At 42.9% G+C, this 23382-nt stretch overlaps 1 protein-coding gene across 3 annotated transcripts in view; it reads right to left on the bottom strand.

Moving 5' to 3' along the window:
* Positions 1-9679: 9679 nt before the first annotated feature.
* The window catches only part of LOC110538663 (acid-sensing ion channel 2), a 460686-nt gene continuing 446983 nt past the window's right edge, over positions 9680-23382 (bottom strand). For all 3 annotated transcript variants that reach the window (XM_090193874.1, XM_021625621.3, XM_036938819.2), the window contains 5 exons: positions 16277-16430; positions 15562-15653; positions 14393-14472; positions 13389-13457; positions 9680-12688 (listed from right to left, as the gene is read on the bottom strand). In XM_090193874.1, the coding sequence (XP_090050000.1) occupies positions 12587-12688; positions 13389-13457; positions 14393-14472; positions 15562-15653; positions 16277-16430 (497 nt within the window). In that variant the 3' untranslated portion in view covers positions 9680-12586. The remainder of the gene's footprint in view (positions 12689-13388; positions 13458-14392; positions 14473-15561; positions 15654-16276; positions 16431-23382) is intronic.

The raw sequence follows: 23382 nt of genomic DNA, 5'->3' as shown, positions 1-23382 counted from the left end.
CTCTACTCTCCTGCACCTGACTTCGCCTCCCGGACACACCCTGACAGAATTACACACCCAACCATGGAGTCAGCAGGAGCAGGGACCCCGGTCAGAGGAGTCGAGGAGTGCTCATCTTGGTGCCATGATGGATTGCGTTGTCCAGACCATGGACCGCTGGGAGAGACAGGAAGTCTCTCCAGTGCCTCGACCAGCGCAACCGGGGTTACCTCTACCCGTCCTGTCCGGAACCAGTCCCAGTGGGATGCGTCTCTCCCTTCCCAGGGAGTATGATGGGACGGCAGCACAGTGCCAGGGATTCCTGTTACAACTGGACCTCTACCTGGCCACTGTGCACCCAGCTCCTTCGGAGAGGGAGAGAGTGTCTGCCCTCGTCTCATGCCTCTCAGGGAGAGCTCTGGAGTGGGCAAACACCGTGTGGGGAGAAGGAGACGCGGCGTTAAGGAGGCTGCAAACACAGGTTTGGTTTGCTCCTAGCAGAACTTGCAAATGTGAATGTCTGTGCCTCGCATACTCCCTTAAGACCTTCGCTTGAAAATGTTGAAAGCAGCAATATTATAGTTTGTCCCTCTTGAGACGCAATAGCAACAAATAGCCAGTATACACGTCCTCATAATAGTCCAAATTAATCGAAGATAAATCAATTAATTTTGACATTTTTTGCCATTTTACATTGAACTAAGATGTTTGGTGCAGTATTTCTCAAGTGAAAAAAAAATGCATGAAAACTAGTCCTCTCTCGTTGAATGACAACAAACACCTAATTGAAGATTCCCATCCATAGTTCCCACCATTTACAGATAAAAGGGCGTAGACTTTGGCTATCGAATTTCGACTTGCCTCTCGGGGGGGGGGGGGGACGTCCGAACACTAAAACGAACAAAAACGTCACACAATTTTGTCAGAATATATGTGCAAACGTTTTCAACTGGGAAACATGCAACATGCTTGATGACAGGCTTTTACGCAGCTACACTTCTGTGTGATGACTGTCCACGAGAATCCAAAATAGGTCAGATCAGGTTTGCAATGAATGACTTCAATCATACCCCCTCTCACCCATAGAAGGGGAAGGAAAGACTTGGTTGGGATTAACAACTCATGCCCTGTTATAAATCAAGGGAGAAGATTCAGGCCTGCGCTCTCAAAATTCACCAAAGGAATGTGCTTTGTCTCAGCAGACTTTTTCACGCTGAAACTCTAACATGTTCAAAAGTGAATACTGGAACAATATTTCTAACGTAGAATGTGGGGAATGGTCAGAGGCGATCTATAGAACACTAATGTCATTTTTTTTGTTATTTTGCAATGTCACTAAACATGTTTTAAAGGAAATACTGTCATTTGGAAAGTATACCCACTTCATATATGAAGTTTACTATGCGTTGTAATATAGTACATTATGAAAGTGTTTTTGTTAAGAGAGGGATGTGATTTAAGAAACTATAAGATCATTATTTTCCATGAACTTTGCACAGTGAGTAGTCACCGCCCCAGAGTGAGGGTCAGGGAGTGTGCCAGCCTGCTGGAACTGCCCTTTCTAGCAAAATCCATAAATGATGGGTTAAGAAAAAAAAACATGGGACCAGAAAAGCGTGAAGCTGCTGCTGTGGGTTTAAAGTGGTTAAGTAAAGTATCTTAAAAAGTGAATTTAAGTAGGACCATCCTCTTACTCTGCTCAAACCATCGATATGGCTGGCTAGCCTATCTTCAAAGAAGCCTCTTCATGAGTGAATGGAAGAAAGGTCAACTCTGTAGTTGTGTTCAGGACTACATGACAAGTCACTTCATACCGGTCAACTACGAAGAAGGACAACCGTAGAAGAGTTGTTGGAACCATTTCGGACAATCAGAACCTTACAAGCATGCCTCAAAGGCCCAATCCCCTTTCTAAGGCTGCCCTGTTCACCGAGAGACCTCGGCGAACCCCAAGTAAACTCAGCAAAAAAATAAACGTCCTCTTACTGTCAACTGCGTTTATTTTCAGCCAACTTAGCATGTGTAACTATTTGTACGAACATAACAAGATTCAACAACTGAGACGTAAACTGAACAAGTTCCACAGACATGTGACTAACCAAAATGGAATAATGTGTCCCTGAACAAGGGGGGGGGGGGGGTCAAAATTAAAAGTAACAGTCAGTATCTGGTGTGGCCACCAGCTGCATTAAGTACTGCAGTGCATCTCCTCCTCATAGACTGCATCAGATTTGCCAGTTCTTGCTGTGAGATGTTACCCCACTCTTCCACCAAGGCACCTGCAAGTTCCCGGACATTTCTGGGGGGAATGGCCCTAGCCCTCACCCTCCGATCCAACAGGTCCCAGATGTGCTCAATGGGATTGAGATCCGTGCTCTTCGCTGGCCATGGCAGAACACTGTCTTCCTGTCTTGCAAGAAATCACGCACAGAATTAGCAGTATGGCTGGTGGCATTTTCATGCTGGATGTTCATGTCAGGATGAGCCTGCAGGTAGGGTACCACATGAAGGAGGAGGATGTCTTCCCTGTAATGCACAGCATTGAGATCGCCTGCAATGACACCAAGCTCAGTCCGATGATGCTGTGACACACTGCCCCAGACCATGACGGACCCTCCCCCTCCAAATCGATACAACAGGCCTTGGTGTAACGCTCATTCCTTCAACGATAAACACATATCTGACCATCACCCCTGATGAGACAAAACCGCGACTTGTCAGTGAAGAGCACTTTTTCCCAGTCCTGTCTGGTCCAGCAACTGTGGGTTTGTGCCCATAGGCGACGTTGTTGCCGGTGATGTCTGGTGAGGACCTGCCTACAACAGGCCTACAAGCCCTCAGTCCAGCCTCTCTCAGCCTATTGCAGACAGTCTGAGCACTGATGGAGGGATTTTGTGTTCCTAGTGTAACCTGGGCTGTTATTGTTGCCATCCTGTACCTGTCCCGCAGGTGTGATGTTCGGATGTACTGATCCCGTGCAGGTGTTGTTACACGTGGTCTGCCACTGCGAGGACGATCAGCTGTCCTTCCTGTCTCCCTGTAGCTCTGTCTTAGGCGTCTCACAGTATGGCAATATATTGCCCTGGCCACATCTGCAGTCTTCATGCCTCCTTGCAGCATGCCTAAGGCACGTTCACGCAAATGAGCACGGACCCTGGGCATCTTTCCTTTGGTATTTTTCATAGTCAGTAGAAAGGCCTCTTTAGTGTCCTAAGTTTTCATAACTGTGACCTTAATTGCCTATCGTCTGTAAGTTGTTAGAGCCTTAACGACTGTTCCACAGGTGCATGTTCATTAATTGTTTATGGTTCATTGAACAAGCATGGGAAACAGTGTTTAAACCCTTTACAATCAAGATCTGTGAAGTTATTTGGATTTTTACTAAGGGTCCTGAAAAAGGGGTGTTTCTTTTTTTTGCTGAGTTTATATGGTTACTGTTGGTGAGAGTAGTTTCGGAATGTACCAATGTGAAGTGTCCCTCTCTCTCCCTCTCCATCTCTACTTTAACAAGCATCAATGTTGTTGTCATTCCGCTAGGGAGCTGTTTTCAGCGTATTACGTCTCCAGTCATTAACCGGTGCAGAGTGTGTATGTTTATCCTGTGTTCCCATTTAATTAGCTAGTAAATAATTAATTATACCAATTTGTATAGTACTGAATCATAACTACGGCTGGGGTTTTTACAGATGCAAGGAGGTTATGACTGTTCAGAATGATGATATGATACAAGGTTATGATTAATAAGTTGACTGTTTATAGATGTGATAGGTAAAGACCTTTTGAGAGTTTAATTCGGGAGATGGTAACTCTTTAACAAATCGCTCTCGTTGTGCCCCAGATCCTAATGAGTTAATTGTTACATGATTAAGTTAATTGGGTTTTTTCAAGGTTTCCTTGTTGCCCAACCTCACATTTATGCTTAAGGTCAGAGGCAATTACATTTGTTTCACCTTGGAGCTTGTGGCTTCCACCTGCCGCCCTTCCCTTCTATGGTAGAAGAGCATCTCCACTGTTTGTGTCCAGTACATGCATTGTGCATATACCTAGTTTGAGCGAGAGCTTTGAACAAGAGCAACAACTCTTTGTGTCCTGGGCACCTCCCTGCTAGGGTGAGACCTCTCTCTCATCAATTGGATTGTGGAATTATTATGTTGGTCTATAATAGCAAGGGGTTACAGACTCTGGAGGGCCTGAGGGCTCACTCCACCAGGGGTATGGCTACAGTACCTCTTGGTCACTGTTCAAGGGTATCTCCTTACAGGATATTTGCGATACAGCTTGTTGGGCATCCCCCACAGGAGGCTGCTGAGGGGAGGATGGAACATAAGTGGCTGGAATGGAGTGGTATCAAACTCATTCCAGCCATTACTATGAGCCCATCCTCCCCAATTAAGGTGCCACCAACCTCCTGTGGCATCCCCTCATATATTTGATTTTCTACTGGCTTGACATCACTGCACCTTCTTTGGCGCATACTGTCTTCAGTGTTGGGGCCTCTGAGGGTTGATATGTTGAGACTACCTGGCTTCGGAAAGCATGTTTGCGATACGATTTGCGAGTCGGCTATCTCCCACATGAGATATCGAAACAAATAATTGAAAGATAACTCAAGGTTAATTGCGTAACCTAGGTTCTCTGATATGAGTGAGATATCTCACTGCATACCCTTACTCGCAAGAGTGTGAGGAAGTTCAGCATGGTTGAGAATGATCGGAGGCAGGCAATTGGCTCCTTATAATGAGGGGAGGGGCTCACCTCATTCGGCACTTGACCTGTTTGTTTCCAACAGTTGTGTGTAATTGGTTCTTCAAGCTTCTGAGATTCGGGTGAATCCCATGTGTGATATCTCATTCATAATATCAGAGAACCTGGGTTACGCAAGTAACATTACGCTTTTATTGTTGTTATTAATATAATTGCATATAAATCATTATTGCTAAGGCTTTCTTTGTTGCTTTTTATTTGGGTAGTTTGTGAGTGTTACGAACTTAAGGGAGCGACGTCCCTGCCCTACGCCAGTCCCAGGCTCAGCTGGCCCTACTGTCAGTACCTGGTAAGGGCCCCTCCCAAGGTTATGACGTCCACTAATTACCTTGCAGCATTTTGGAGCTTATGGTTACCACACCATTGGATAGATTGAGCATGTCCCTCACACTATTGGTGGTGATGAGAGTGAATTTGATGTTGTGGAGATCCACCAAGATCTGTTGTGGATTCCACCAAGAGCTGGGTTGAGACCCATGATGTCATGAGGGAATATTACAGCAAACTGGTTGAAATGAGGGATGCACACTAAATGTGAATATTGGTGAAAAGGACAGCAATATGTAAGTAAAACCATTAGATTTCTCATGCTCTCCCATTGTTGGGGCTGCAAATTTAATGAGGCTTTCAGTTAGCAGGCTCATAAATGTATTTCTTACATTATGACTGATGGCCACTAGATGGCAGAAGTACCAAACAACTAAAAGGTTTGACTGGATAGTTTGTATTTGTCTCATTATCTTAATATTGAATATCAAAGAGCTCTGCTAACCAGGTCATCAGGCCCAGAACCTTTCACTGCTGCTTGTGGGGCTCTCAACGTGCATCAGGTAAAAACTGAGCTAGTCTACCTAAAAATCCAGTATTGGTGAATTTTTGTCGAAGTTGGTTTGTATATTACCATCCTAATGTTGGCATTAGCAGAAATGGTCCCTGAGGCAAAGTGACTGTGACAATCCTTCTATGCTAGGGGGTTGGTCAAGTGGGTGCCCCTTTCCTTCATTAGGAGAGTGCTTCATTGCCTGTACCAAATGCCATTGATTTCCCTGGGCCTCATTAAGATTAAAGATGCCCATTAAGTCTATGGTTGTGATTACATTTGCGATCAGCTCTTCAAAGCCATAAACAGGAGCGACAAGTGATTAAATATGACTCAACCTCTGGTCAGAGGAGACAAGCTGCTGGGTGGAATAAGGGATAGGCTGATTACCACTGGGCGGCTGTAAGCACAGGCTGGTTAGTGACGTGGTCATGGCTGAGAGAAAGTCACCCTATTCAACAGCAGTCTCCCAGGCACCTGCTATCTAACTACTCCTCACTGTCTCAGAGGTGTTTGTAAAGGCACGGACAATACATTGAGCAGCATGAGGCTGCCCACTGGGAAAAACTGGTTGAATCAACATTGTTTCCTCGCTCATTTTAACAAAAAAAGTAATCTGATGATGTTGAATCCCAGTGGGAAACTGATTGGATTTGCGAGAAGTCATCAACGTCAGGGAATTAATTTTTTCCACCTAAATCCAATGACATGGTGAAATGTTTTGTTGATTTCAAGATAAATTCATGTTAGTTGACAACTCAACCAAATTTAAACCAAAACTAGACGTTGAAATGACATCTGTGCCCAGTGGCAGGTAAGTTCCTATCTATAGTGGAGGTTATTTGTCATGGCCTGATGAACAAATCCTTCATTCATTCTGACAAACCACAAGTGAGTCACGTTGAATAAAGGAATTAATTCGGTTTCAGGCATGAAGGATGAACTTCTGCCAAGGTGAGTCACAAACAATTGAAATAGTGTAATGTAAATAACGGATGATTTCGAGTTGTATGACTCAAGTTTGAACTTTTCCTTCGATCCCACGCTGGCAGCAAATGGCAGATATTCTGATAAACAGGAAATGTAAAGAGCTTTCATACCTTAAGCTGTCTTTGGATAAGAAATGCTATTATGATACCAATATCAGTTGTGCGAGTAAGTACACTATATATACAGAAGTATGTGACACCACTTCAAATTAGTGGATTCGGCTATAAAAGCCACACCCGTTGCTGACAACTGATACAATTTAGCACACAGCTATGTAATCTCCATAGATAAACATTGGCAGTAGAATGGCCTTACTGACTTTCAACGTGGCACCGTCATAGGATGCCACCTTTCCAACAAGTCAGTTCCTAAAATGTCTGCCCTGCTAGAGCTGCCCCTGTCAATGGTAAGTGCTGTTATTGTTAAGTGGAAATGTCTAGGAGCAACAAAGGCTCAGCCGCAAAGTGGTAGGCCACACAAGCTCACAGAACGGGACCACCAGGTGCTGAAATGTGTAAAAATGGTCTGTCCTCGGTTGCAACACTCAGTTCAAAACTGCCCCTGGAAGCAACGTCAGCACAAGAACTGTTCGTCGGAAGCTTCATGAAATGGGTTTCCATGGCCAAGCAGCCACACACAAGCCTAAGATCACCATGTGCAATGCCAAGCGTCAGCTGGAGTGGTGTAAACCGCACCATCATTGGACTGCAGCACGATGAATCATGCTTCACCATCTGGCAATCCGATGGACTCATCTAGGTTTGGCAGATGCTTGGTGAATGCTACCTGCCACAATCCATACTGCAAATGTCAACTTTGGCAGAAGAGGAATAATGGTCTTTTGGCTGTTTTTCGTGGTTCGGTCTAGGTCCGTTTAGTTCCAGTGAAGGGAAATCTTAACACTACATCATACAATGCCATTCTAGACGATTCTGTGCTTCCAACTTTGTGGCAACAGTTTGGGGAAGGCCATTTCCTGTTTCACCTTGGCAATGTCCCCATGCACAAAGCAAGGTCCAGACAGAAATGGTTTGTCGAGATCAATGTGGAAGAACTTGACTGGCCTGCACAGAGCCCTAACCTCAACTCAATCGAACACCTTTGGGATGAATTGGAACGCCGACTGCGAGCCAGGCCTAATCGTCCAACATCAGTGCACAACCTCACTAATGCTCGTGGCTGAATGGAAGCAAGAACCTGCAGCAATGTTCCAACGTCTAGTGGAAAGCCTTCCCAGAAGAGTGGAGGCTGTTATAGCAGCAAAGGGGGGACCAACTCCATATTAATGCCCATGATTTTGGAATGAGATGTTCGACAAGCATGTGCCCACATACTTTTGATCAGGTAGTGTATTTGAAAACCCTAATACGGTGGTGTATCTCAGGTTCATTACTTCTCACTCTGTCAGTTTGTGGACTGACTGGCACAACACAAGAGTTTGAATTTGTAATGTTGAAATATTCCTCCTGCCTATTTTTATTTAGCAAACTATGATAACGGCATGGCCAGACCTGTACTAGTGGCTTTGTTCAGTTTGACTTTTCTTTTTCTCCCCATGTCTTTCTATCTTCCCCACTCACCTTATCTCCCTCCTCTGTAACTCCCCAGCCCACTGCCTCCTGCTTCTCGGCTGACTGATGGTATCTCTATCCATGTGGAAATGAATTAACTCTGAGCAGAGCTTGAATAGATAATCAAAAGGGGACTATCGCGCTCTGTGAAAATAATAATAAATCAAAAAATGAAGTAAGGTTTTTTTATGCGACATCATTTTGAGTGTGGACCCATCACACCTTCTGTTTGTCAGAGCCTGAATAGAGCCTGAATAGAGCCTGAATAGATGTGTTGCATGTGATAGATTCAAAAAAAAATTATCATGTGCTGCTGGCAAAATATTGATATTCAACATTACCAACAGATTATTTAAAATCTATTTCTATGCAACAAAAGAAATATCAAGCACCATGGTAAACAAAAATGATAACAACAGCAGTCTCATGATCTAAGCCCTAATTAGGTCTTTCAAGATGATCTAGAATTGCTGCCTCACACTATGCGTTCACTTTGTACGAATCTATAGGTCTCTGTGTCAAGGTTTCTAAGCAGTGGCAAATTGCCTCTACATTTCCACCCTGCCTTGCATGAAAACAGTCTCCACCGAAGGACCTCCGGCAATGTCTGTCTAAAGCCGAAAAGATGCCCAGTGAACTCCGGATGAACCCAGGCCTGTCTCTGTCTCTGAGAGGACACTGCAGCTTAGACACTGGCTCATGTGTTGATACTGTACCTCCTGGGCAAAAATGGTTGTCATATTGTTTCATCACAAAGTCATGAACACACACAGGTTCTCTCTGATTAACCCTGGTTTGAACAACACATCCACACAAAAAAATCTATACAGGTAACAAAGTTCCTTAATTACACATCAATCAACCTAATCAATGTGTAAATATTCTCAGGTCACCGTCTGCTGGCAGATTGCTTTTTCTGGCAATACTCTACAAGTAAGTGCACACACAATTCACTGTATCAGCAGCATGAGCTAAATTAACTGCATAACATTTGTGTTGTGTAAGACGTTGTCATCCATAAATAATATGATTTGTAGATCCTGGGGTTGAACTCTAATATTATAAGACACTTGTATTAATGGAACAACAGGGCACCCAGAGGGAAGACAGACACAGCTCCTGATACAGACAGAGCAAATAGCTTGCAGGAGTTCCTGGAGAGTGCTGATGCAAAATAGAACCTGACCAGCAGCACAAAATGGCTTTCAAGTGAATTTTCTCCCTCAGTCTGTCTACTAGTACTGCTCTGCTTGGAGGAGTCCTCTGGTGTCCTGACTGCTGTTATCACTGGGAGCTGAGAGGAGGACATTTCAGTGCACATTAAGTCTGTGTAGTAGAGATGTCAGAGTGAAATAGGATCTCCCCTTTACATTTCTATCACCACAACACACTGTAGGCGCTGATGCCTTTTCCCAAGCTCCCACCCCACCCCTCCCCACAAACCACAAGCACTGTATGACAGAGTATTATGCTTGTGTTCTGCACGATGGATCCTCTTACAAAGCTATGACGAAATGAGTGATACGTCTACACAAGAAGGCAAACACGACAGGACCCCGCAGCAAAAACTTTTTTTTTAATCGTTTCACATTAAAAACACATACTGTACGCTGCATCACAAAATGAAAAAGCAGTCCTGCAATAACAATAGAAACCAAAAGAGAAGAAACAACCAGTGGCATTTTCACTGAGACTCAGTATGTGTCCCATAGTAGTTCACCTCTCTCCATGGACAGATCTATACAGTAGGTGAGAAGCAGGGGAGGACTGGGACCAGAAATTGGCATTTGCATTTGCAATACACTGGCCCATTTTTTTCCTTGAGGTCCTCACACCGGTCCATATTTTTCCTCAAGGTCAGATAATGATAATTTAGCAAAGTAAAAATGTTCTGTTAGACAGGCCCACTAGGCTAAAAATGAAGCAGCCCATCTGGCATTTCGAGCAAATGCCAGATGGCAAGTCCGCCCCTGGAGATGGCTGAGGTCACTGCTAAAGGAGACATGATAAGCCATACATGAGAGATTAGATTACACACAGCAGGTCAACAACAGACAGGAAATCATAGTTCACAAAGCACTTGGAGTTCATTCCCACCTGTACTGTACATTATAACGATGACATAGTAGAAGTTTTGTCACATACACCGGATAGATGCAGTCAAATGTGTTGTTTTACAGGGTCAGTCATAGTAGTACGGCGCCCCTGGAGCTAATTAGGTTTAGCTGCCTGACTCAAGGGCACATCGGCAGATTCTTCACCTTGTCGGCTTGGGTATTCAAACCATCGACCTTTCGGTTAATGGCCCAACACGCTAACTGCTAGGCTACCTGCCGGCTGTCTGGATAATCATGGCTAATTGATAAGCATTTCGCTACACTCGCATTAACATCTGCTAACCATGTGTATGTGACAAATAAAAATTTGATTTGATTTGCTACTCTGGATGGATGTACTCGTCATATCATAGTGATGCAATATGGCCCTTTTTAGTGTGATGGCACTAGATGGGAGGGGTGTTAACGAAACAAACCAAATCCTTTTTGAGTTGGACTCAGACCAGTCAGCGTTTCATGTCAGGGCTTTGGATAGTCCTTTGTCACTTTTTTTGAGAGCAGAAAAACACCTCCTGTGGTTTTCACACCACCCATGGTTTGGTGAGTTTGATTTTAACTGGTTATTAAATGTGTTTGGTTGGGGCTATCGTCTATTAAAAAAATATTGGGCTTAAAATCACCTCCAATTTGACAAAGATTGTGTCTTTCAGTCAGAGATGGACAATAGTCCCGGCAAAGTCTGCCGGCTACCGTTTCTGAAAAAGACAGGCTTTACATGTTGGGCTTGATTATTTGAATCCCTTGTGTTAGTATTATCCTGCTCTGTTAGCAAATTTGTACTTGCGTCAAATCAAAATGTCAACCAGTCATAAGTCGGTTCATGTAAGTCCTTCTTCAATAACATATCCACTGTAGACAGGACAGAACACTGTCTCGTACCCGTTTTGGTTTTTCGTACTACAACACCAATATTAACACCACAATACAACGCACCCTGTATCCTCAAATGAATCAGAACATCCTTTCCCCTCATCTGAATCTACATCAGTGCAATTATTATCGTCCTAACATTATTTCCATTAATAGAACCGTGATTATCATGGAAATTCAATTTTCAATTCAATTCAATTTCTAGCTGGGCTATCTCTATGTAAGGGCCAAGTCCATTATGTAAAATATGATGAGTTGTGAGTCCGTCGGTTCTCACCAGACAACACACCCACATCATGCAGCTGAAATGAAAATAAACCCCCTCAGCATGTTCATTTATGAGCGACATTTGTACTCTGCTTGTATTCTGCCAGGTAAACAATGTCATACTCCACCTCTCTGGTTTTGGCTCAGCCTCAGTCATCAATGAGTGCTTTTACCCCACTGAGGCGCTGCCGCCAAGAGGCAAGCGTTTAATCATTTACATGAGTTTACACATAGGAATATGGCACTTGTTTAATATGTTGTTGAGAAGCAGCTCAGTACCTTGCCTTCCCTCGGGGTACTCACCTTGTGGTAAATTGATAGGAGTGGAATCAATAGAACGGACAACAAAATAAATAACCGAATGCAAAACAGTCATTTTGGAATTGATTCTTTAGAATGCTCATGTTTTCCCAATATGAATGCAAATACAGTCCCAACAGCCCTTCCCGTAGATATACAACTTGCCGCCTAAGAAAACAGTGCATCAACAAAATGAAACTGCCTTAGATGGATGTGTCATATGAAATATGTTATAGTGAACCATGTTCAATCTATACATTCTATTTCTATAGCTGGCCTCATCCCATAGGCCACGGAGAGAGACGGAGAGAGAATGACAGAGTGAGATAGAGAGACAGGGCAAATGTACAGTAAAGCAACACTGCAGTCCAGCGTCAGCCAATCAGCATCACCAAAGAGAGAAACCGTCTCCGAGAGGAAGCAGCGCATGCAACTTGGACAGTTCACAGCAACTGTTATGGTACAATGTCTGGCAGTACTGACCGATGGGTGACTAGTGAATACACATGTCTAGGACAGAGATGAGTCCCTTCCCGTTAGGTTTACAGTGCAGTCTGTCTGTCTGTGAACTGGAGAAGACCTATGAGTCAGGTAGATGAGCATGTGAGGGGGAGGGGAGGTGGCTGTCCTCCTCCAACAGTACAGTAACAGTTCCAGTAACAGAGAGCACCAGTAAGTCCAGGTGACAGCTCCTTAATCCCCATTAGTGCTGCAGTGACAGTGTGGAGGGGAGGCCCAGTCCAGCCCAGTCTAGCCCAACCCAGCCACCCTTTCCTCTGACCAGCCACCCATCCACCCCATCATTCTGTCCTAGTAGCCTGTGGAAGAGGCTGCTGCTCACTGGCTCCCCGTGTGGTAGTGGCTCACAGTGGCCTTGCCTGGTGTGTGTGTGGAGCTGGGCTGGGGGCTCAGCAGGCGATCTCCTCCAGCGTGCCCAGGGTGGTCTGTAAGGGGACGCTCACCGTGTGGCTGATGGCCTCCGAGTGGTTCCCCATCGGGTCACAGGAACTCTGAAGTAGGGTGACACACACACATATGCGTGTAGTACACTTATACACATGCCACATCTACACTGCACCCCACTGCTGTCTTGCCACTGAAGCTAAGCAGGGTTTGTCATGGATGGGAGACCAGATGCTGCTGGAAGTGGCGTTGGAGGGCCAATAGGAGGCACTCTTTCCTCTGGTCTGAAAAAATATCCCAATGTCCCAGGGCAGTGATTGGGGATATACCCTGTGCAGAGTGACATCTTTAAGATGTGATGTTAAAAGGGTGTCCTGACTCTCTGTGGTCACTAACAATCTTATGGCACTTATCGTAAGAGTAGATGTGTTAATCCTGGTGTCCTGGCTACATACGCAAACCGGCCCTCATGCCATCATGGACACCTAATCATCCAATTGGCTCATCCATCCTCTCCCCTTTAACTATTCCCCAGGTCGTTGCTGTATGTGAGAATGTGTTCTCATTCAACTTACCTGGTTAATTAAAATAAAAATTCACTGAGTGACATTTTGACAAGATTCAGTTGGAGAGATCTCATCTCCTTTCTTGTCAATAACTGAGAATTACATTGGGATAGCTGTCTGGCACAGAATAACATAAATCTTATTGAGGTTTGGCTGGATGCTAAGCCATAAATACAATATAAAATATTTTCCAAACAGTGTGACAGTCCAGTTTGTCATCTGATTAACCTCATGACCTTACCACGTCCTCTCCGTGGCTCTCCTCCTCGTCGTCTCGGCTCAGTAGGTCCAGCAACTTGTCCTTCACCACCTGACAACATATATATGTAACACACATTATCAGGGTCATCAGGACATATACAGTATCACAAAATGATTCATGAAGTGTGCTTTTTACATGCTGTGGTAACCTATGACCAATTTAGTTTAAGGTGAATTTGAACTGTTATAATTGGCACCATAAATAATACAGTAGGTGTGGACTTTACCATGAAATGCTTGCTTACGAGCTCTTCCCAACGATGCAGAGTTAAAAAATATTAATAAAAAGAAAACTAGTAATATAAGAGGAATAAAATACACAAGAATGGAGCTATGTACATGGTGTATCAGAACAGGATCACTGTGCAGGGGTACCAGGTATTTGAGGTAGATATGTACATGAAGGCATGGTAAAGTGACTAGGCATCAGCATCTGTAATAATATCTTGACTCAAGGCCAAACATCACCGTGGCTGTTATTTTAGTGGCGGTCTTTAAAACCACAGCCAGAGCAGCAGCACTCTCTGTCTGTGACAAAACACCCCGCACAGGCTCCCCATTAAAACATGAGAAAGGTTTGAAAAAAAATACTTTTCATGTGTATTTCTAAAGCCCAGAGGGCACAGAATGACTGGTTTGTCCTTGGCAGAGCTCCAAGCAGACCAAAGCAGTAGGAGAGAGAGACCAACGAAAAAGACTGATCACGCACCTCAATCACTCAGCCCAGACAGATATATGGCAAGGCTCTTTCGTCTCAACAATTGAAATGTGAATGTGAATATGTGTGTGTGTGATTGGCCTTGAGTCTGTGGAGAAATGTGTGTGTAACCTATTAGACGGGTGTCTCTGATATGAATTGTTATTCATTTTTTAGTTATTATTTCTTCCGCCAAACATAACTGTCTGTGAGAGTGTTTGATAATGTGTTTGTGAGAATGTGTGTGTCTTTGGAAGTTTCTACATGGTGTGTGTTCTATGTCTGACCTCATAGGCGTAGTCAAATAGCTCCAGGATGGTAAGGATACTGGCTCCGATGAACAGACCCATCTGACCACCTATATCACCTGGAAGATCAACAATACACAGTTAGAGAGAGAAGAGAGAGAGAGAGCGTGCGTGCGAGAGAGAGCTAGCAAGCACTGGAAACCCAAGAGCTGAACCCTGAAAAGAATCCCCTACGCCAGCTATTGAAAACACTAAACAACTCTATTATCCAAACACACAGGGAAATCAATCACATTGTTACAGAAATGAAAACCTCCTATTTGACAAATTGGGAAAATGAAACAAAATACTGAATAAACTAAATTGCTATTTGGCCCTCAAAACAGAATACAAAAATGCAGAATATCTCTACTCTGTCAGAGATACAAAACAGAGACAGATCCTGACCAAATACAGGCTCAGGGAACACCAACTGGCTATAGAAAAAGGGAGACACAAAAAGACATGGCTACCCGAAGAAGAGCATCTATGTGGTCACTGCATTACAGGGGAGGTAGAGACAGAGATGCACTTTTTCCTGAGAAATACTCCCGAATAAGATCATTTTTTCCAAGAAAATATCTCAATCAATTCCCAACTTCTGTGCATTTACTAATGACATTATTCTGGGGGAGGGAGAAACCGCAAACATTACTGACAGATACAGTATGTTTATGACTGCCATAGCCTGAGGATGATTGCCATAGCCTGACTTCCCATAACCATTAATTCCCTGAAGTATTTACATTGAATATAACTGACCGTAATATATACACTATATAGTAATATATAGTGTATAACCATCATCCATGTACATGTTGTTCTTTATTTATTAGCCATTCTTTCTTTTTCTTTTTATGATCTTCTTTTTTATTTAATTAAATGTATCTTAATTTGAATTTTAGAGCGAAAGAGAGAGAGAGTGGAGATGGAGAGAGAGAGAGGAGATGAGGAGATGGAGAGGAGATGGAGAGAGAGAGAGGAGATGAGGAGATGGAGAGAGAGAGAGGAGATGGAGAGAGAGAGGAGATGGAGAGAGAGAGAGGAGATGGAGAGCGAGAGAGGAGATGGAGAGAGAGAGCCAGAGCGAGAGCCAGAGCGAGAGCCAGAGCGTGCGCGTGAGAGAGGGGAAGAAGATAGGTCAATAATAGCTAGAGAGTTGATTATACCCAGTAAGCCTGCCACTTCGTAGGCTTTCTTCTGCTCAATGGTCTCATAGTTCAAGGCCTCAAAGAACACATCCAGGACTAGGATGTTATCCCTGAAAGAGAGACATCGATAAGATCAGATAACACTTAAATCGTGTTAAAGAGAAGACAACACATTTATCTTGATATTGTCATCCTATTTAACTATCAATCAATGAACTGGTCAGTCATCAGTCATTGTTCAGGTCATCAGTCTAAACACATCCGTTTTTTTATTGTATTATTTGAACATTTTATTTACCATCAGTCTTTTCAAAGTGTGTTAATCGTTCTGTCAATGGGGAAATAGACATACAGGGCTACTATACCTGCTATAGCAATAGCCATAAGTAAGGGTACTTATTCTTTCACACTGAACCACATGTCCCATACAATGTCATTAGTAGAGTAGCATCTCAACTGATGACTGCATCCACTAGAGAATGCCTATTGTTATTATCCTCAAAATCCCATTATATGATAACATGACAGATCTCTTCAATAGCAGGCTTCCAGTTCTCTTTCCCATGAGTCTGAGCGTCAAAGACATCTCAGTGTAATATCTTCACTTTCCACCCACACCCTCCTTACTATGACTACATATAATACATGTGATACTGTAGGCTGATGTATATTACATTTTTCCTTCTAATGCATTCATCTGTTCCTCTGGAGCCTCCTATAGGCAGGTACTTACGTGATGTATTTCTCAGAGCGGTTGAACTTCTTTTCCAAGTAGCGTGCTGAGGTCTTACTGGGGATCTTGACCATGGACAGCTCCTTGTTGTAGCGTGTCATGTTGCATGGTGTCCTACAGATGCAGTTGCTACTCTCCAGCATTGACAACTTGGCTACAGTAGAGAAGACAGGGAGACATGAAGGAGAGGATGAAGGGATGGAAGGAAGAGAATAGGTGAGGATGGGGAGAGGGAGGAGAGGGAGGAGAGGGAGAGTTGACCTTAGTTTGAGGGCAACTGAGGGTACACACACAAACACACACCCATCTCAACAGCATTCCCTACAGTATATACTTCAGAATGGCCGTACGTCTTGATGCACTTAGCAGAAATGTCAGAGTCTATTTAACAGTATACATGTTTTACCTGGGACAGTGTACTAAAAACATAATGATGGGAGAAAATAAATGTTGATCCTTCTGCCTCCAGGATGATCTATTTGTACATACTGAAGGGTGGTTAGTGTAATTGCTACTGATATTTTTTTTATGGGGTAGATTTAATATTGCAGATAGATTGTAGCTTCCATCAATATAATTGTATTTATCATTTCCAATCATATAGATTTTTTGTAAATGTGTACAGTACCAGTCAAAAGTTTGGCCAAGCCTACTCATTCAAAGGTGTTTCTTTATTTTTTACATTGTAGAATAATAGTGAAGACAGCAAAACAATGAAATAACACATATGGAATCACATATAAACCAAAAAAGTGTTAAACAAGTGAAAATATTATTTTATATATTAGATTCTTCAAAGTAGCCACCCTTTGCCTTGATGACAGCTTTGCTGGACACTCTCCTTATAAGGGTCACATTGCCCTTACACAGCCTGGAGGTGTGTTTGGGGTCATTGTCCTGTTGAAAACAAATGATAGCGCTACATCAGATGACCTGGCTTCCACAATCACCCGACCTCAACCCAATTGAGATGTTTTGGGATGAGTTGGACCGCAGAGTGAAGGAAAATCTTCAACAAGTGCTCAGCATATGTGGGAACTCCTTCAAGATTGTTGGAAAAGCATTCCTCATGAAGCTGGATGAGAGAATGCCAAGAGTGTGCAAAGCTGTCATTAAGGCAAAGGGTGGCTACTTTGAAGAATCTTAAATATAAAATATATTTTGATTTGTTAAACACCTTTTTGGTTATCCACAGATGATGCAATCTCTATTGCACTCCAAACTTCCCGTTCCCACCTGGACAAAAGGAACACCTATGTGAGAATTCTATTCATTGACTACAGCTCAGGGTTCAACACCATAGTGCCCTCAAAGATCATCACTAAGCTAAGGACCCTGGGACTAAACACCTCCCTCTGCAACTGGATCCTGGACTTCCTGGTGGGCCGCCCCCAGGTGGTAAGGGTAGGTAACAACACATCCGCCACGCTGATCCTCAACACAGGGGCCCCTCATGGTTGTGTGCTCAGCTCCCTTCTGTACTCCCTGTTCACTCATGACTGCACGGCGAGGCAAGACTCCAACACCATCATTAAGTTTGCAGATGACACAACAGTGGTAGGCCTGATCACCGACAACGACGAGACAGCCTATAGGGAGGAGGTCAGAGACCTGTCCGTGTGGGGCCAGGACAACAACATCTCCCTCAACGTGATCAAGACAAAGGAGATAATTGTGGACTACAGGAAAAAGAGGACCAGGCATGCCACCATTCTCATTGACGGGGCTGTAGTGGAACAGGTTGAAAGCTTCAAGTTCCTTGGTGTCCACATCACCAACAAACTAACATGGTCCAAGCACACCAAGACAGTCGTGAAGAGGGCACGACAAAACCTCTGGAGATTGAAAAGATTTGGCATGGGTCCTCAGATCCTTAAAAGGTTCTACAGCTGCACCATCGAGAGCATCTTGACTGGTTGCATGCATCACTGCTTGGTATGGCAACTGCCCGGCCTCCGACTGCAAGGCACTACAGAGGGTAGTGCGTAGGGTCCAGCCATCCAGGACCTCTATACCAGGCGGTGCCAGAAGAAGACTCCAGCCACCCTTGTCATATACTGTTCTCTCTGCTACCTCATGGCAAGTGGTACAGGAGCACCAAGTCTAGGTCCAAGAGGCTTCTAAAACAGCTTCTACTCACAAGCCATAAGACTCCTGAACATCTAATCAAATGGCTCCCCAGACTATTTACACCTTTGCTACTCTCTGTTGTTATCATCTATGCAAGGTCACTTTAATAACTCTACCTACATGTACATATTACCTCAACTAACTGGTGCCCCGACACATTGACTCTGTACCGGTACGCCTCTGTATATATTCTCACTATTGTTATTTTACTGCTGCTATTTAATGACTTGTTACACTTATTTCTTACTCTTATTCGTATTCTTTATTTAAAAAATATAAAAAATGTATATATATAAAAAAATTAAAAAAAATGCCTTGTTAGTTGTGGATCGTAAGTAAGCATTTCACTGTTGTTGTATTCAGCACCATGTGACTAATACAAATTTGATTTGATTTGATCTATTTCTAATGTTCATCCAGTTTGATTTCTATTTGCCATATATTTTTAACTGTGCTGTTTCACAAAAGTTCTGAACCTATATACATTTTACAGACACAGCATATTTTACATTTGTTATCTATCTTGTTGCTATTAGTCCCACCCTTCAGCTCCATTAAATCCCTCCCATTTATCTCTTCACACCATCTATATTGGATTTCCATTTGCCATATATTTTTAACTGTGCTGTTTCACAAAAGTTCTGAACCTATATACATTTTACAGACACAGCATATTTTACATTTGTTATCTTGTTGCTATTAGTCCCACCCTTCCATTAAATCCCTCCCAACTATCTCTTCACACCATCTATATTGGATTTCTATTTGCCATATATTTTTTCAACGGTGCTGTGATGCTTCACAAAAGCTCTGAACCTTTCTATTCTCATAGTTTCTACCGATTGTAAATGAACTACTAGCCTCAACAACTGTGGACACTGTAAATGCCCTCATGAAATACACAGGAATGTTTTATGAATTTTCCAGACATTTCTATCCATTCCTGGAAGTATAAAAATACTAGTCTAATCTATCTGGTCCTATCAATTTCCTCTGACAATAACCAGTCTCACTCACATTCTCAACACATTCTAGCCTGCTGCTAGGTTCCGTTAATGCATACAAATATCAAATCTGATCTCCCAACCCTAATCTCTCACTATGACAATAGTATGGCAGTCTCCCCAGCTCGCCCTGGGCAGGGCGGAGTCTCCCTTGGATTACTAATAGCCTTCAGGGCCAAGTGGTCACGTAATTGCAACAGGAAATTCAATATGGCACCTCAGTCGCTTTTCATTCTCATTCAAATAAGGGGTTATTGGATCCGGGTAGCAGTGTGCATTCATAACCCTGATTTATACACTCCCTCCCTCTTTCTATTTCTCTCTCTCCCCACATCACAATCTTACTCTCTTTCCTCTTCTTCCCTACCTCTCTCTCTATTTCCTTCGTTCTCTCTCCCTCTATCGTCTTTCTCTCTCTATTTCTCTCTCTCTATCCACCGTCTCATCTCTGTCAAAAACAATTATTCTAACCAAATCATCTGCTTTATTTCATATTTCCAAGCTTATTAAGAAACAGTGTTTTTAATGACTTAACACTCTCCATTAAGCTGTCTTTGGCTGTGAACAGAATGTTACATTTAAACTAGCAGTTGTTCAACCTGGAGACGAGCTAATCCTTTTTGTTGTATGTTTGGTTTAAAACCATTATGTGAGATGAGAGGATCTTCTGTCATTCATCTAGCAATGAGACCGCATTTCGAAAACGATTACGCTAGTAATGTGATTGTATGATCACGTTACTGTGGGCAATGCTATCCAAGTCGACATTTCACAGGACAACAAATGTCTGTGTTTTCCTCAGTGTGTATAATTAGGCACAGAGAAGATTTCTGTGTTCCTCTGTGATCTAGTCACAGGACCCTCCAGTGAGAACAGATGCAGCTGTCTTCCATTAAAACAGCAGCCACACTGTTTCTGTCTCCCAAACTTCCTGACTGACACATTGGTTTAAAAAAAGAACAACTTCAAACTTTACTAAGTGAAAACGGTGCAGTGGGTATATCAAATTGGTTCACAGTCTAACTAGGAACTGATTTGCATAGAATTATTGGGTCTGTGTGTTTGGATGGAATAAGCACAGGCCTTTCAAATAAAACCAATTCAGGAGGAGCGAGAGGGAGGGAGCGAGAGGGAGCTGGCCAGGCTGGACCAAGCACAAGAGGGTACTCTAGCTCTAACTCTCCACAGTCCCAGTATAGCATACCTTGGCTTCATTTCCTCTTTATTTGAGACACATTGCCTAATTACAATGGACGAGCCAGGGCCAAAGCGTAATAATTGCCAGTGTTTGTGTGTGTATGTTGCTCGGTAGTTAACAGAATGAAAGAACGCCTCCCCTTAATAATGATATCAGCAGGGGAGTTAGACACCCCTACTACACAAAACACACACACTTTTCAATACAGTTCATTTAGAGAAATAAACAAGGTCATGTCTCATCTGATTTTCATTTATCCTTTCAGTAAAGTATGAGTCTGTGGTAAAGGTAAAGGTATAAATTATTATATAAAAACAGCCTAATAAAAAATTAGACAAAGGAGAAGTGAGAATAAAAAGTCAATATCCCAGTTTTACAGAAAATAACAGTTCAATATAGATGGGCTTAGGCACAAAATAAGATCCTACTGTATGTGAATTATCCTACTGTATATGAGTGATCCTACTGTATGTGAATGATCCTACTGTATGTGAATGATGATTCTATATGTGAATGCATACAGCTCCCCCTCCTCTCAATACACACAGATAAACACAGATTCCTTATTTGTAATCTATACAGTACAGTATGAAAGTAAAATGAACCGAGGGAGGCTTCTAGACCTGGCTTTTCTAGAGGAAAAAAAAAAACAGCTGAGCAAATCCTAAATACCAGGGTCAACCAGCAAAACGAGAGAACCTCTGTATTCTCTATGAATGATCAATAATACAAAATGTGTCAAATATTTTGGGAAATGATAAGACACTTGTGTTGACACAATGTGCCTATGGCTTTCCTTCATGCTATCTTTATGTCCCCTAGCCCATGGAGAAACAGGAATGCTATGATGTCAAATCATTTCTGCCAAATCAAACCAAACAGCAACAGCAAGAGGATGAGTGAGAGAGAGGAGGAGGGAGGTGTTGCACTCCCAGTAAGTATTCTATTAATACGAAGCACTGCAGCAACGCATAATATTTTACCACGAACACTACTCTTTAGTCCACTTGAGACTACGAGTTTCCTGGGGAAGCTGTGAAGCACCGGGGAAGCTGTGAAGCACCGGGGAAGCTGTGAAGTGTGCTGCACAGCCTGCACTCTAGCCTGTTGTGTGATTGTGTTTAGGAGTCTGTTATTAAAGAATGTGAAACAATGTTGTGTATGTTAACTAACAATATTTTCCTAAGTATTCCCATGCGTAATAAAGAGACACATCGCATTCAAATGTAAGCAAGGTTTGAAATGTTTTAGTCAAACATATTTGTTTGGGCTTCTTGCGGTCAATTTGCAATCTACAAATGATTTGTAATTATGTTCCGGCCCCCAAACCATCCGCTCAAGAAAAAAAATCAGCCTGCAGCTGAATCTAGTTGATGATCCCTGTTGTTTTGGCAATATTGCCTACAGAAATTGGTTCAGTTATAGCCTAAAATAAATGTGTTCATATGGGTAGAATATTGTTTGTTAGGTGCACCATCCTACAGACAGTGAGTCACGTGGTGTCAAGGGTACTGGCTGGTGGCGTTGGTGTAAAGGTATGGGGAATGTTTTCCTGGCACACGTTAGGTCCCTTGATACCAATTGAGCAACGGTTCAATCCCCCAAAGAATTCAGTCTGTTCCGGAGGCAAAGGTGGGTCCGACCCGGTACTAGATGGATGTACCTAAAAAAACTGACCACTGAGTGGATATCAATTCATTCATTTGGATATATTAAAGGCTGAAGTCTAAAAACAGCCTATACTATATCTAGACCTATATCTAGTTCCTACAATCTATTTTCATTGTAAATCATGGCCTTTTCTAGTTTTTACACCATCCACTAACACCAACTATTTACTATAAAACATTTATTTATCAAGAAAAAAGCTTAGCAAAATACTAAAAATGATGGGGCAAAAATAAGTAGGCCTGAAATATTAGTAGGCTACATGACAATGAAGCGCCATAAAAACAAGCAAATCATCCAAGAATGTGCTTAGTGTTCTGGTCTCATAAGGATTTTGGAGTCATTGAAAGGGTTGAACTTGAAGAAGTGTCCAAGTAGACTAGGTGCTCATTTCTCTCAGATGGATTTTGGAGTATTCACAACTGCTACTTGAAAGTGTAGGCAACGCTCTTCGGGTAAGACTCCATCAGTTGAGTCGTGGTGTTGGCTACTTCTCAACCAGCGACTTCAGATCCTTCTGTTGCTTGTGGTAGCAGGGTCTTTGCCATGGCGGTGGAATGCCAGCAAGTTGCTGCTCCCTTCTCATTTCACCTCCTTGCTGCTGTCGTTCCAATGCCTCGATGAACTTCCAAATGGTGCGGTGGGTAGCGCCAAGATTCAACCAAAAAGTTCAATGCCAGCTCTCCTCTCCATGGTTGGTCTTTGCCAAGTCTTGCAGGACAGCATCGTAGCAGCGCCAACATTCAGAAAATAAATAAATAGGAAGAAGCATATTAGCAACAATTTTATTGGCCTTGAGCATGATGCTCAAAAGCCATTATTATGTTAAACAAGCCATACATATGGGAAACATTGGCTTTCTTCCAATGAGTCCGACTTTCTCCCCAACCCATGTTGTCTGAAAGTATGTCAGGGGGTCCTCCGGTTGATGTTCCGGGAGCTGAAAGAACCAGGTATCCAGACACTGTAACCTCATCATTCAGGGTTATGCGATGTCGGCATTTCAAAAGTGTGATATTCGGTGCACTTCCAAAAGGACTTATTTGCTGTCTGCCGTTCCTGTCTGTAGGGGTAGCCTTCATACAGCTGGATATTTTTTCCATGCA

The sequence above is a fragment of the Oncorhynchus mykiss genome, chromosome 12 (assembly GCF_057628025.1).
Source record: "Oncorhynchus mykiss isolate SJ-2025 chromosome 12, ASM5762802v1, whole genome shotgun sequence".
Classification (NCBI taxonomy): domain Eukaryota; kingdom Metazoa; phylum Chordata; class Actinopteri; order Salmoniformes; family Salmonidae; genus Oncorhynchus; species Oncorhynchus mykiss.
This window is presented reverse-complemented; position numbering and strand designations above follow the sequence as displayed.